Raw genomic sequence first — 14,648 nt, forward strand, 5'->3', positions numbered from 1 at the left:
AACAAAGTAGGGATTGAGTAAACAGAGACAGAATCTGGGTAAACAGGGGCCTGATCCACATAAACAGGGTTGGATCTGCATAACAGCAATTGATCTGCAAAAACAGGAACAGGGTCTGCAAACCGGGATGAAACCTGCACAAACAGGGAGGGCCTGCAAAGATCCAAAGCCTAGGTCGACAGGGCCAGGCTTTCCCATTACCTCCAGTCCTGGGTCCAGCACAAGAGGAGGAGGGAATACTCAGTACTGGGGGGGGCCACCCTCTGATCCTCATGAGGCCTGAGTGCTGTGGCCAGACCTGGATGAGAGTGAGGTGAGGCTCCTACCCACTGTGTGTAGCTGTAGCCCCTCTAGACCTTCCGTGGTGCTGCCCTCCACCTTCAGCTTGATGACATCTGTGTGAACCAGCTCGCTCTACAGTCACAAAGGGGATGGGGAGGGCACATGAACTGGGCTGGATCAGCAGGGTTGGGGGGCGTCCCTTTTCCCTTCAGCTTCCCCAGCTCCCCATCCACCCCTGCATGACCCTTTCTGGGAAACAGGCACCTTCACGAGCGTCCAAGACACGATCCTGCCATCAGATGACACAGAGAAGAAGTTAAGGTTGTTGTCCATGTCATCCTTCTGCCACTTGACCTGAAACACCCCGCACTGTGAGCTCTGGGACTCTGCTGAGGTGTTGCATTAGGTCTGTAAGCTGAGCATGGCTCCCTCTAGAACATTCAGAAGCAAGTTGTGGGAGCCCATTTCCCAGAGTTCCTTGATTGGCCCTCCCTCTCTCTCTCCCTGACTCTCTCCCTCCCTTCCTCCCTCCTATCCATCTCTGTCTCTTATCCCTCAGGCCCTGACTGTCCTCGGAAAACAGTGCCAAGTCAGGACACTGCCTGATCTGCTGGCTTGTCATTGGAGGTGCCCAATTCCTTCCTGGGTTGGGTTCAACCTCTTTCCACAGACAGGGCCTGGAAAGGACAGGACCCACCAACCAGTTTCCTCATTGAACCGGAACAGCACAGGTTTGTTGTAAGAAAAAATTGAGATAATAAATGTGAAGCTCTTAGGTCAGAGCATTAGGAATATTAAGTGTTCAATAAATGTTAGCTAATGTCCTCATTATCACTCTCATCCTCGGATCCGGGGTACAAATGCTCTGCAGCTGGCTGTTCCCTGCTTGCTCCCTCCCCAGTCTCCTCTTCCAAGCTTAGCCTTTTCCTAGGCAATCTTTCCTCTGTTCCCACCTTCACTTTACCACTAGCTCCTGTTCCCAGAATCTTTGTCTCAAATCTCAGATTTGAGCTGCATTTCTCCATCTACAAATTGGGGTTAATAATCCTGCCCCACCCATCTTCTTAGGGCCAGAAGCAAACATATGGGAAAGTGTTTTAGAGACAGAGCTGTTGTCTTATGAAGATGACACGCTTGAGGCTCAAGTTTCTGTTGCCAGATGTGGAAGCCGGGCCAAGCCATGTCCCGGAGAGCTGGGGAGGGCTGGGTGCCTAGAGCTCTCCATCCTCCTGCTCCCTCCACACTCCCATGCTAGGACCACAGTCCCTTCCCCTGTCATAAGCAGAGGCCCAGTGAGGGAGGACAGAAACCCAGTGCCACTGCCTGTAACCACAGCTGTCACCATGGCTGTTGGGGGTGGGGGAGAAGGAGCTGCCCCTCCCCAGCGACCACCCAGACCTGGTGGATCAGAGCTGCAGGAGGGCAGCTGCCCTTCTGTGCTTTCACTGAGGGGCCTAGACCACCACAGAGCCTGTGAGACACAAGTCAGAGCTGGCCCCGATGCTGAGACCACTTCCCCTTCTGCGTAAAGTTAGTCCCTGTAAAGAGGGGAAGGGACAGGGATGTCAAAGGCCAGGCTGTAAGAGGCGCTAGGGAGCTGCTAAGGGAAGTGTTTAATGAGCAGCCACCAGCATGCATGGAAATTGTATTTCACACCCCACTTAGCAGCCTGATGCCCAATGGGGGGTGGTGTGTGCATTTGCAAGTCAGTGTGTATGTGTGTGTGTGCAAGCCACACACATGCTCCTGGGATAGAGTGGACGGGTAGGAATAAAGAGTGCGTGGGGTGCAGATGGTGAGTGGGGTTAAAAGACCAAACAAATGCCCAGGAAGCAGGAGGCAGGGAGGAGATGAAGGCTGCAACAGACTCTTTCTCTTCTGCCTTATCTGATTAGAGCAGACCTGCTGGACCCCAGTGTGTGCTCATGTATCTTTCTTGCCACCTCCCAGGGTTGCACAGAACATACAAACACACACTCATCCAGCAGAGTGCAGCTGGTTGAGGCTTCACATGGGGCCTGAACAGGGCTGGGCCACTCAGGCAAGCTCCCTGAGAAGTAGCCTGTGTCATGAGATAGGAACTCAGTTCTCTTTGAACATTTTTCTCCCTGGCTCCAAAAACTTCCATGGCTCCCGGCTGTCAACAGTACAAAATCCATCTGCCCCAGCCTGGCATTTGGGACCCAAAATAACCTCCTTAGTCCCCCTGAGACACTGTCTCTTTGAGAAGGACCTCGGCTCTGATATCTCTTATATGTCATTCACCAGCCGGCTTCTCCGTCAGGCTCCTGGCTCACACGGCCAGCTGCCTGTAGGACACCTCCTCTGGTATCCTGTATTAACTTCTGGCCAAACTTACTTCCTGTTCTGCATTTTCCACTTCTGTGGATGCCCTACTAGGCACCCCAAATCAGAGTCCCAGGAAGCATCACCTATTCTTCCTTTTTCCATATGAAACCAGTTGCTTCCTTCTATTGGTTTTACTGCTTCAACAGCTCTGGACCCTACCTTCTCATTTCTCTCTCCACTGCCTCTGCTTTAGCTCAGGCTTCAAGGTTCCTCATGCTGCAACCAGAGGAAATCTCTAAGACACAAACATGACTGTGTTGCTCTTCTGTCCCAGACCCTCTGAAGGCTGGGCAGTGATTTTCAAACTATGCCAGGGGGGAAATCTGAGGAGCCTGAGGAAAGTACCTCAAGGGACAGAGGGAGCGATAACAGGGGACCCTCAAACAAGTAGGACACTGATACTACCAGCACAGCTTCACTCTCATCTTTTTAACATGTTGGTCTTCCATACGAACACTTCATCTGAAGCTACCAACCTACGAAGTCCAAGCTTCTTACTTCCTAGAGAAGCTCACTCATGACTGGGTGCCTGTGCTTTTCTCAGGTCCTGCTCCCCCTCTCTGTCTCTCACACTGAGCTCCAAATGATGTGCTGTTTCTCTGCAGGCCACTCTGCTTGATGCATACTATTCATTGCACCTGTGACCCCTTTGCATCCTTCTTTATCTAATACTTTCTCATCCTTCACAATTCAGCTCAAGTATTGCTTACTCTAGAAAGACCTCCCTGGCCTTCTTGGCCTTGCTCCACATCCCAGACAATCTGAGTGCCCCTCCGCAGTGACCTCAGGAGCCCTCTGTAGCCCATAGCATACTGCCCTGCCACGCTCAGCCTGTGGCTGTGGTTATCTCCCCTCTAGGAATACCAGAGGCCAAGCCCTTCAGCATCCTCAGCTCCCAGAGGAGCAAACAGGGAGGAGTAACCACGTGGATGAATGAGGAAGGGGGTGGGGCAAGAAATAAACGAAGGGAGCAGGAAGTAAGTAAAGGAATGAGAGACAGGCAGGGGCCTCCCATGTCCTGAGCCATGATTCCAGCCAAGAACTCTGAGTCTTCAGTTTTTGCAAAGGCAACAGTTCTGTTTTCCTGACAGGATGGTGGCAGAGCAGAAGGCCACCCCTCTCCAGATGGGTTCCAGTCTCCCTGGCACCTGCCCAGTGAGAGGGACAATGTGGCTTCTGCATGCCCCATTTCTTTCCCCAACCTGCTATTTGGTTTAGAGAACATAGCAGAGTGGCAGCAGGGTGGTAGCCTTGGCCTCTTGCCTTCTCCTGGGCCTGAGAGGGTGGTCAGGCCAACAAGGGATGCTCCATGCTTAGTTAGCCCCGGACTACCTGAGAGCAAGGGTTAGGGCTGATGCTAGTTCAGGCCTGTCAAAGGGAGTGATAACAGGGGACCCTCAAACAAGTAGGACACTGATACTACCAGCACAGCTTCACTCTCCTCTTTTTAACATGTTCTTCTCTCCTTGGCGTTACAATCCCTAAAGACATTCTCTCCTCTCCTCTCCTTGGGCGTTACAATCTCTAAAGACATCTGTGGATCGAGGCAATGAACTGGGAGGGGTGTTTTTCAGTAGAGAGAGCTCCGAGGCTGCAAGCTCTGGCCCCTGCTTTGGCAGAGAGTAGTAGGGAGGGTGTTTAGTGGGTGGGGTGCTTCCCTCCCTCCGCCCTCATTCTGGATAAAGGATGAAGCTGAAAGAGTACCATGTCCCCTGTGCCTGGAGAGTCCTCTCTCTGCTCAGGCCTGTCTGAGAGCTGAGAGCCAGTACCTGGGGCTGGTGTCCACCTGACTTGGGGGCCTCAGGGCCAGAAGAGACAGGCGTGCAGGGCCTGCCTGAAGACTGTGTCAGGGCAGGGGGCAAAGAAGATGAGAAGACAGCTGCCTGTTGAGCCCAGAGGCCTTGGGTAGCTTAGGTAGCTTGGGTATCCTGAGATTATTCCAGACCTGCCCATAAGGTAAGGGTACATAGCCTCAGAAGGAAGGGGATCTTTGGAACATAGTGAGGAAGGGCCTGCAAAGACAGCCACTGAGTAAAACCATGAAATGAAATCCACACCCAGTGTAATATGATGGAAGACAGGGTGAAATCTAAACCTGCTGCCCAGGTAATGGTCCCATTCTATGTCTGTCTGAAGAAGAGGGGTGCTACAAAGAAGCCTCAGGGTCAGACCAGGCCTTACTCACTCAGAGTGAGGCAGAAAACCGGAAACAACCACACCTGTCTGTGAGTCCCCCAAATCTAGCCCAGATGGCAGAGGAGAGCCTTATGGGGAGTTGAAGAAGCCCATAGACAGGAGACTGGAGCCCTGGACATACTCAGCAGAGGCCCGTCAGGCCTTGGAGGCTTCTAGCCACAGGCTCTGGGTCGCCAGTCACCACTCCTAAGAGAACCTTAGCAGACAGATGGGCTGTTTTAATGGGAGCTCTGGGGCAGCAGACCCAGCTCTTACTGCAGACCCCCTTACCTCCTGATTATCACCTTCTGCCCTTCTCTGCCCCTCTCACACCCAGCTCTTTGGCTTCTGCACCGGTACCTGTCATCCCTATCCCCTTGCTTGTGGCCCTCTCCTCCCCAAAGTCCCTTCTCCAGTGGCTCCCAAGCCTACACACTACTCATCCATACCCACACCTCCCCTCCTGGTTCAACGCTGACCTGCCATACAGGGTCTGTGTGCTTGCCAGACTTGGCTGAGCTGCGGAAGGCGGGCTGGGAGTGGGGCTTCTTGAGGTTGTAGATGGCCACGTTGCCGTCATAGTGGCCCACCGCCACCAGATAGGGATGGTCCACGTGTATGTCGAGACACATGATGCCGCTGTCACTGCTGAAGATGTATTCAGGGAAGCTGGGGTTCTTCATGCTGTAGAACAGCAGCATGCCTCGGCTCTGCTTCATGAAGTCATCTGCCCCAGGGAAGATGGGCCTCAGTGGTTAGAGGATCCAGCTGCCCTGCCAGGAAGCCCCCATGCCCCTTCTCCATGGGACGGACAAGCCCTGCCCTGCTCCGCCTCTGCCAGAGAATGTGGGCTTTCTCTCTGGGCTTCGTCTTCTCTGTCTGTGAAATGGGATCATAAAACTTGGCCTACCTTTTCTCAGGGTTTATGGGAGGATCCAATAACCAGTAAAGGTGACCAGACTTATCTGAAGGACTGACCATCACTCTCTTTATTCTCCCTGAGGTGCAGGAAATGGGTATGCAGACTCAAAAAGTTGCTGCATGAAGAATGTGCATGGGCTTAGGAAGGAGCAGTATCCACAGAGAGGGTTCAGATGCCTGGACCAGAGAAAAGTTGCTATCCTTAGATGCCTGCATAATGCCTGTGTGCCTCCCAGCCCCTCAGCCAAGGACAGGGGTTCAGTTTGGACTAATATGGAATTGTTTATAGGAGTCCCAAACTAGCTACCTCTGGGCATTTTCTTATACCCTCTGGCCCCACAAACCCCAGTCGCAGCCTGAATGCTAGATCTAGGCATGCTCCCAGAATCTAGAAGTCCCAGGCCTGCCAGTCAGGCTTCCACAGGCCACAGTGCCATCCTTCTGGCCTGGGTACAGCGTTTGGTGATCAACTGTGGGCCAGCCAGTAGCATTTCTCCTCCCAGCCTGCCTCACGTCAAGGGAGCACTTCCCACTCTTTGATTCTCTCCGCAGTTGGTGCCCATCCTGATAACGCAGTCACTGGACAGAATCCAGTTCCAAGCCCTTAAGTCTAGCTCTCCTGCCACCAGCCCAGGACCTTTTCTAAGCTCAGAAGAGCCAGAGCTGAAAAGGTGGAAGGCTAGAGCCACCCTCCATCTTGGGGGCCCTATGCTAAGGCAATCTTTTGCTAAGAAGAGGACCCTCTCCCCCGCATAGTGATCGGGAAAGAAAATGCTTCTGCTCTGGGTAAAGTGAGCCTCTTAAAAAGAGGAGAAGATGGCTGCTTCTAGATCCCCCGGAGCTAAGTTGGGTTACCCTGAGCCTGGGGCTATCTCAAAGCCAGAAGGGAGTTGGCCTTGAGATGGGGGTGGGGAGGAGAGCTGGTAGCACCTTGTTTCTCCTGCTCCAGGCTAGGCTCTAAGGGCTGACTTTATAAGGGACAAATCTGCAGGTGGCTGAGGGGAATCTCTTTCCCACTCAGATCATGAAGGTATTGAAGTAGCCAGTGTGACAGTCACTTGTAGCTCCTTTTGTGCATCATGCAAATCCTGAGCACCAGATCAGGGCTTCCCCCTAAGCTGGACCCTGGCGGGGACAGAGACACACCACTCAAGACATGAGCTTGCCCTCATGAGCCAGACCCGGCATCGGTATGAGGCCTTGCCGGAGAATCACACTGTTAATCACCAGGCCAGAGATGAGCTGCTGATGCCCTTGATGTCGTCTGTCCTTGATGCTGGGCAAGCTGGACAGAGGGCGAGTGGGGAGGCACACAGGCGAGTGAATAAAAGGGTGGGTAGGTGGGTGACTGATGCTCAGGTTGAGGACTCAGATGGGACAAAGTGGTCATGACCTGCATACTTGCTCTTCCTGTGGCACAGGACCTGGTCCCTTGAGGGACAGCAGTGATGACCTACTTGCTCTAGACAAACTTCAAGCACTCCCTGCCCCTGCATGTGTGCACACAGTCTTCATGACCAGTGAAACCATGAGAGGAGGGTTAGAAACCCTGAGCTGGCTTAGTACCTGTAGTGGGGACATCGCTGACCCATTCACAGGACCACTGGAACTAGGAGCTGGACTTATGGCCCCCTAATTTTACCGATGGGTAAACTGATATTAGAGGGGAGAAACGGTGCACCCGGGTGTATCAGACCCATCGCATGGTGTTCACCACATCTGATATCCTGTTTATAGCTGGAATTATCCTGCTCTGAATAATGACACTAACCTGGTTTTTACATGGAAGTAAAGAAAGAAGGGGAACGGACGCCAGACCTAAAAGGGTGGTGGTGACTGGCAAAGGTATAGAGAATGTGTAAGGGACAGGGCAGTCAAATCTGGCAGAGAGAAGCACAGATTTCATGAGGGAGGGACCCAAGGAGCAACCAGTCCCACTGAGGCCTTAGATCCCTCCTAAGTCCCTAAGCTGCCTGCATCCTGACAATAAGCTTCTCTTTCTTATTAACCTGGCTCTAGTGGTCTCTGTTACTTATAACCAAAGGAGCCAACTTGTGATAACGATCACCGTTTCTAATCATGGCTTGCCTCTGTGTTTCCTGAATTCCAGTTCAGGGCTCTAGCTGCCAAATTACACCAGGAAAGTAAAAGGAGCTCTCATTTAACTGGGGCTCCCTCTCCACTTCTTATTCTATAATCTTCTCATCTCTGACTCCAGTGAACCCTATGAGACCTCACTATTCCATTCTCCAAGTATACGCAGTATGGCATCATAGCCCCAAACTCCCACTATCCCAGTATATCATCTTGTTTTCTAAAAGTCCTAAAACGACATCACTACTCAGACCACCGGGGGTTCGCATGTGATATCATTGCTCAGGCTACAGGCAGTCCACTGACATCACTGCCCAGCCCTCCCACATTCCCAGCATGACGCTGCCAACCAGGTCACCAGCAGTCCCGCTGTAACACTGGCATCAAGGTCACCTACAAGGCTTCATTTCCCACCGAGGGCTAGAATTCCATTCGGCTCAAGGCTACAGAGCCTGAGGTCCTGGGCCCTGGGGTACTTTGTCCTGGATCCCACAAACTCTGGCTCCTCAAAGTAGGGCTGGAGAATCCAGTGACAGTGATGGGAGCCTCCGACCCCACACTCTATTGTACCAATAGGCGGAGACTTGGGTGGTGAAGACATAATACAATGTACAGATCATGTATTATAGAATTGTACACTTGAGACCTATTCAATAAATTCAATAATTTTTTTTTTTTAAAAAGAAGTAGAGACTGAAGCCTGGGGCCAGAGAAGGAATTTCAGGGTCCTCCAGGCAACAGAATTTCAGTATGCGTGGCTAGGCAGAAGGGAAGGAATAGAGGAAGGATAAAAGGGAGAAAAAAAGGAGGGAGGGAGGAAGGGAGGGAGATGAGAGAGGGAGAACCAGGTTTGTGACTCTGAGACAGGGAAAGGGCTGCTGGCCTGGCCTTAGGTCTCCTACTCCACTTTGTAATTTTTACCCTCCTCCAGGAAGCCTTCCCAGGTTGTTCAGCTTCTCCCTGAGAGTGCCCCACCTTGAGGAGCTCCTCTGCATATATCTCATTATTACAGATGAGCAGGTCTTTTACTTAGCCTTCTACCAAAGGATGGAGTAAGCATGGCCCAGTGTGGCCCAGCAGGCTTGCTCTCTCAGGTGGGAAGGTTGCCTCCTGCTAACCCTGGTCTGCTGGATAATCTGTAAGGCCTCTCTGACTTGATCTTCAATGATCCACAAGATTTGGAGAAGAATCAACCACCTCCTAGAGCCTGATCTGGCAGTTCTCAGAAAGCCATGATCTCAGGGGAGGGGTAGCTTAATTCCATCAAGACCTCTCTCTGTCCTCAGTTCCCTCTGCTAGGGCCCAGGCAGAGTGGTGCGCAGTGAGGGGCATGGATGAACATTGTCTTGAACTGGCAATCACCAGTGGGGGCCTCAGCCCCACAGCTCTATCCCTGCCCTGCAAGTAACATCTCTAGATCGTGGGAGACCACTCTGGAGAGTTCTGGCTGTAAGGAGAAGTCTGGGCTCCTGCTCAGGATTCAGGGAGGGCAAGGTAGGCAGAGGGCATGTCTGAACATCAGGCTAAAGCCAGGTCAGTGGGAACAGGGAAGTTGATAACAGCTGCCAAGACAAGGATACTGAGCCAGCCTCGGACAGCAGGCCTCCTCCTCTCTTAGTGTGGCATTCCAAATTAGTCCAGTCCAGGGCTGACTCTAAGGCAGCAGCTCTTAAATGACTCCCTTTATTAAGTCGTATAAGAGGCAAATGAAGGGTGGCTGTGGTAGGCAAAATAATGCCCTCCCTCAACCCCCCATAAAGACATCCGTGTCCTAATTCCCAGAACCCATAAATATGTTACTCTGTAGAACAAAAGGGATTCTGCAGATGTGATTAAGTTAAAGACCTTGAGATGGGGATATTATCCTGGATTATCTGGCTGGACCCAATGCAATACAAGGATTCTTATATGGGAAAGAGGGAGGCTGGAGAGTCAGAGAAGGAGATGTAACAGCAGAAGCAAATGTCAGAATGATGCAATTGGTAGCTGGAAGGGAGCCACAAGCCATGGAATGTGGGCAACCTCCAGAAGCAAAAAAAGGCAAAGAAATGGATGTTCCCCTAGAGCCTCCAAAAGGAATGAAGCCCTGACAATCCCTGATTCTTGTTCAGTGTAATTCATTTTAGACTTCTGACCTCCAGAACTGTAAGATAATAAATTTGTGTTGTTTTAAGCCATTATGTTTGCGATCATTTGTTTTAGCAGGAATAGGACACCAATTTTGTAGGCATCCGGGAAAGGTTGCCTCAGACCTCACTTTACGTGTCAGAGAGAGATGCCCCCATAGAAGGCACCTTTTCTTGGGATGGTTTGGAAGTGGTCCCTCTAGAAGTCAGAGGTATGGATGCAATGATCCCCAGCACTTCCAACGACTGTAAGGAAACCCTCCATCTGTTTCCCACACCACAGCCCTGCCACCTTGGGCTCCAGGAACAGAAATACCCCTTGGATTAGGATTTTTACAGTGCCCAAAGGCAGGGGACCACCTCAAAGCTGCCCTAAGAAAGGGTATCAGTGCTAGAGGGTTCCAAACCTCCAGTATGGCCCAGAGGCCATGGCGCCTGGCTAGGCTCAGCCTCCAAGGCAGCAGGGCTTTTCCAAGTACTGTCATCCAATTAGAATTCATATTTAAATGGTGTGGGAAGTTAAGTGCAAAGCCTTGGAGACAGACTATATCAAGCAGGACATTTAATTTGATTTAGGGAAAATGAGGCAAACATTTGAGAACCTAAATAACTAACCAGTAATTAAACTAACAACGGGACTGCCCTTGCACTACAACCCAGCGAGCACAGTGGCCTTTATGGGCTGTATTTACAAAGAGACTTGACAACATAATTAGTCCTGTAAATTTTACGCAGCCTGCAGCCGAGGAGTGATGAATTTTGTGTGTGGAGGATGAACAGGGAGAAATGAGGTAGATGACTTTCCATTTTCAGTAAATGAAATTAACATTGCTTAATTAGTAAAGCTGACAAATAAATGATCAGGGAAGATTTAAGTCCCTACAAATGTATCTGGGGCCTGGGCAGGCTCAGGGACAGGTCAGGATGTGGTGTGACTGAGTGGGAATGGGTTTAATGCTGGGACCCAGGGCCTGACTTTGGCTCTTTTTAATGGTGCAGCCCCCGTGGGAGGCTGGGCTAAGAGACAGTTGGGAGGCTTCCTCCTGATCTCTGGTGTGATAGCCAGTCAGGACCACACAGCGTTTCTAAGATCTGTTCCTCCATCCCTGCTCAGCAGACCATAAGGAGTCCCCTTACCCATGCCATGAACTGACTGGCTAATGGGCTGGAAAGGACCCCATTCATGCAGCAGGCTGGCATAATTGCAACCCAGCTTTGCCCCTTTTCCTGGACCAGCTCCCTCTGCCCTCCAACGTTCCTCCATCTGTTTTCACCTGCTGATAGCCTTTCTCTCTTCTCTGCTGGGAACATGGAGCCTGGCCCCAGGGGGCACCCAGTGTCTGCCCTGTATGTGACCTGGGGGAAGGGGCAAGGGGGCAGGTATGAATGCTTCTGTGCTGTTGTAGGCAATTGCCCCGACTCCCCTTTTTCCCACCAGGTTGATCCTGGCCTGGCTCCAGGCAACCTGCCCTGTCCCCAAAGTGGTGGATTGGCTCCCATCCTCCCTAGGGTTCACAGTTACCCTTGCCAAATTCTTATTTGGCTGTGTCAGAGGATAAACATCTGGGAATTCCAAGCAAAAAGAGGCCTGGGCTGAACTTATCAGGGTCAAACCAAAGAACAGGCCCAAATGCTCACTTCAGAGTTTGTTCACATGAGGCAAAGTCTGATGACGGAAGGCTGGCATCTGGGAGCTTCCAAAGACAGTGTGATGGATGCTGGCGAGCCAGCAGCTCCTCGCAGTGACCCTGTCCAGTAACTGGAGTGCCTCTGGCCTGCCTCAGCTTTGCCTTCTTCCTTCCAGGGAGGCACGTGGGCACTCAAGAACATGGGACTCCCAGAAGCAACCTCAGGAGTAATGCAGGGGTCCTTCTGAGTCCCAGCCCAGCCCAGCTCTACTCAGGTGTTTCTGCAGAGTCGTACTGAGGTTTGTGGGGCTCTGGAGAAGAGATGGCTGTCTAAAAGTCGGCCAACAACTCCCATGCCAGTGACATCAACAGCAAATACCACCGCTGCCACCAGGCCCTGCTCTCTAAAAGAATAGGTAGGGGCCTTGTCTGATTCCCCTCTGTCCCCATAGCCTCCTTTCTTTGCTCAGATCCCCTCAGGGTCCTTCAGGGAAGCTATGGGAAAGACCTACAGCCAAATCAACAGTGATTGTCCAGCTCAGAGGGCACATTTGCCCCCCATCCCTTTTGTTTACAAGTGTGCCTCACAGCCTCTCCCTGCCACCAATAAGGAAACCAAGGCTCCTCCCAGAGCCTTTCTAATGGGTGTGGCCCTAGGTCACACCCATTAGAAAGTGACCCTCCCACCAGAAGTTTTGCCCTTAACTGACACCTTCCAGGAATGTGGATAGGGCTGAAAGGACCAACAAAGGAAAAAGAGACCCTTACTGGGTGAGTGCCTGTCCAAAGGAGGCTGCTGGCCTGTCGGACTTGAGAACATCTATTCCTGGGGGGTGGGTTCCTCTTCCCCACAGCTCCTGGCAGAGGCTGCCTTCATGGACAGTCTCTACATGACTCTGATCAGCTGACCCTGCTTCTGGCCCCGGGTGGGAGGAAGATGGGGCTAGAGCCTGTGCAGTTTCTCCTCTCACCTGCTGGGGAGCTCCCCTCACCCCACCTTAGGCCTGGGCAGAGAGCCTGGGCTGAGAGCAGCCTCACACCCATTCATGGCCACACCCACTTCTGGGAGGGCCTGCCCAGCCCTCAGGCCCTGTTCCAGGCCCAGTAGCTGCAGCAGAGGGGAAGGAATGCGCTAGTTCCCTGCCAGAGGGGGAGGGTGCTTCCAGCTTGGCAGCAGCCCACCCTCAGGAGTGGGGACACAAGGCAGGCATTTAGGGCATCCTCAAAGGCAGCCCAGACCATGAGACTGGGAACAGCTCCAAGGTCTCCTCCCTGAGAGGAATGACAAACACCAGCTCCTCCTCCTTGCCCTCCCCTTCCACCAACTCTCCACCCTGGTCAAAAAATGGGCAGACAGGCAGTCTGAGGGTCAGAGACCAGGAGTTTGTATGCCTGCCAGCCAGCAGCAGCTTGGAGAATGGAGAGGTTTTCCTGTTTGCAGAAGCTGATCCTTCCAGCTAGAGAACAAACTGTTAGCCTAGAGAGCTGCGGCTAACGCGAAGTGTGGGGCCCTCTCCCGTTAGGAAGGGGGAACGTCCAGGCCAGCAAGGAGGTAGGGGGCTTCTGCAGGGACCCAGGAACATGAAGGGAAAGCAAACTGACATACAGTTACCATGGTGCTGTCTCCTGTTGCAGGGGGAGGGAATGGGCAGGACCTTCCTGGATAACAGTGGTCTCCGAGGGATCAGAGGCCAAGTGATGAACATCAAGCCCTTGCCCCCACCCCTGCCTGCTCCAGAGTCTGATCAGGAACACTGCCCTCCCTTGGGCCCTACCATCCTATCCTTCCCCATGTTGGGCCAGACTATCTTCTCAACCCCACTTCTCCACCCTCACCCCATAGTCATGGTGCAGATCCTGCCATCTCTTCTTGGGATACCTGCACCAGTCTCCTAACTGGTCTCCCAACTCCAACCTCTTGCCTGCAATTCCACCTACACTGGTTGTATCTCTGCTCTTCTCAAATTTCTTCAGTGGTTTCCCCTTGGGAGAAGGTCAGAAGACTGTCCTCAGGATAAGAGCCGAGCTTCTTGGAATGGCTTACCGAGCCCTGTGGGGGCTGACCCTGGGCCCCTCAACAGCTTAATTTCTTGCCATATCTCTTGTTCCTGTGAACCTTTGCACATGCTGGTCCCTCTGCCAGAAGTGACCTCCCCTTCTTTCTTCACCATACTTACACCTTCAAGGCACATTTTGACATTTCTTCACCCAGCAGCACAAACTGCTGGTATGATTGTTGGTCTTCCGGCAATTGACTGTGAGCCCCAAGGGCAGTGACTGTATCCTGGTCATTTCTGTATCTTTCACACTCGAATAGGCGCTCTGCACTAAATAGGCACTTAGTGTTTGCTGGTTAGATAAGAAAACAAATAAATAGCCAGATTACTTACAGGAGCCATGTCCCACTGCAAACAGATCATTGTACTTTGGATTCCTGTAAAAGAAATATGAACCCATTGGCCTAGGAAATGGACATCGCTCCCCCATGAACATGAGACTTCCCATGAACGCTGGTGCCTGTCTGTACTGCAGACATCTACTGTTGGGCTTAGAGACGTGCGCTTATTCTACAACCTGTAAGAATCCCAGTCCCATTTTTTTCTCATAATACTACATGTCACCCTCAAGGTGGCTAAGTGCACTAGAAGTGCCCTGGTTAGGGCTTGGCAACAGCAGGTACTCAGGGGCTCTGGGTTTGCAGCAATGCCTATACTCACCAGCAGAGGGCGGTGACAGCCAGGCGCTTGGCTTTGTCATTTTGGAACTTCCAGAGAGGCAGCAGCGTTCCCTCCTGGTCCCGGTATTCGTCAGCAGCATCCTCATAGTACTTAAAATCTTAAACACACACAGGCTGTCAGCCCTGGGACTGCCACTTCATGGCTAATCCAGGTCTGCCCCCTTCTGTCTGGACCTCCTGGCCAAAACCATTAACCTCTCTGTGTTTCATCTCAAAGGACTCTTGTGAGGATCAACGGAGTTAATATATGTAAAATACTTAGAAAAATACCAGGCACATAATAAGCTCTCTCTATGTGTTATTGTTACTGTCATCATTGTTGTTGGAGGTAAATTA

The 14,648-nt window shown here is 51.9% G+C and overlaps 1 protein-coding gene across 1 annotated transcript in view; it reads right to left on the reverse strand.

Annotated features, from left to right (window-relative positions):
- DNAI1 (dynein axonemal intermediate chain 1) overlaps positions 1 to 14,648 on the reverse strand; it is a 37,474-nt gene that overhangs the window by 8,261 nt on the left and 14,565 nt on the right. Inside the window, exons 11-15 of the mRNA XM_054583298.1 lie at positions 14,293 to 14,410; positions 13,966 to 14,009; positions 5,286 to 5,533; positions 547 to 636; positions 327 to 414 (exon numbers count right to left, since the gene is read on the reverse strand). Of these exons, the coding sequence (XP_054439273.1) occupies positions 327 to 414; positions 547 to 636; positions 5,286 to 5,533; positions 13,966 to 14,009; positions 14,293 to 14,410 (588 nt within the window). The remainder of the gene's footprint in view (positions 1 to 326; positions 415 to 546; positions 637 to 5,285; positions 5,534 to 13,965; positions 14,010 to 14,292; positions 14,411 to 14,648) is intronic.

The sequence above is a fragment of the Pteronotus mesoamericanus genome, unplaced genomic scaffold (assembly GCF_021234165.1).
Source record: "Pteronotus mesoamericanus isolate MK-2021 breed Mesoamerican mustached bat unplaced genomic scaffold, CSHL_Meso_final contig_73, whole genome shotgun sequence".
NCBI lineage: Eukaryota > Metazoa > Chordata > Mammalia > Chiroptera > Mormoopidae > Pteronotus > Pteronotus mesoamericanus.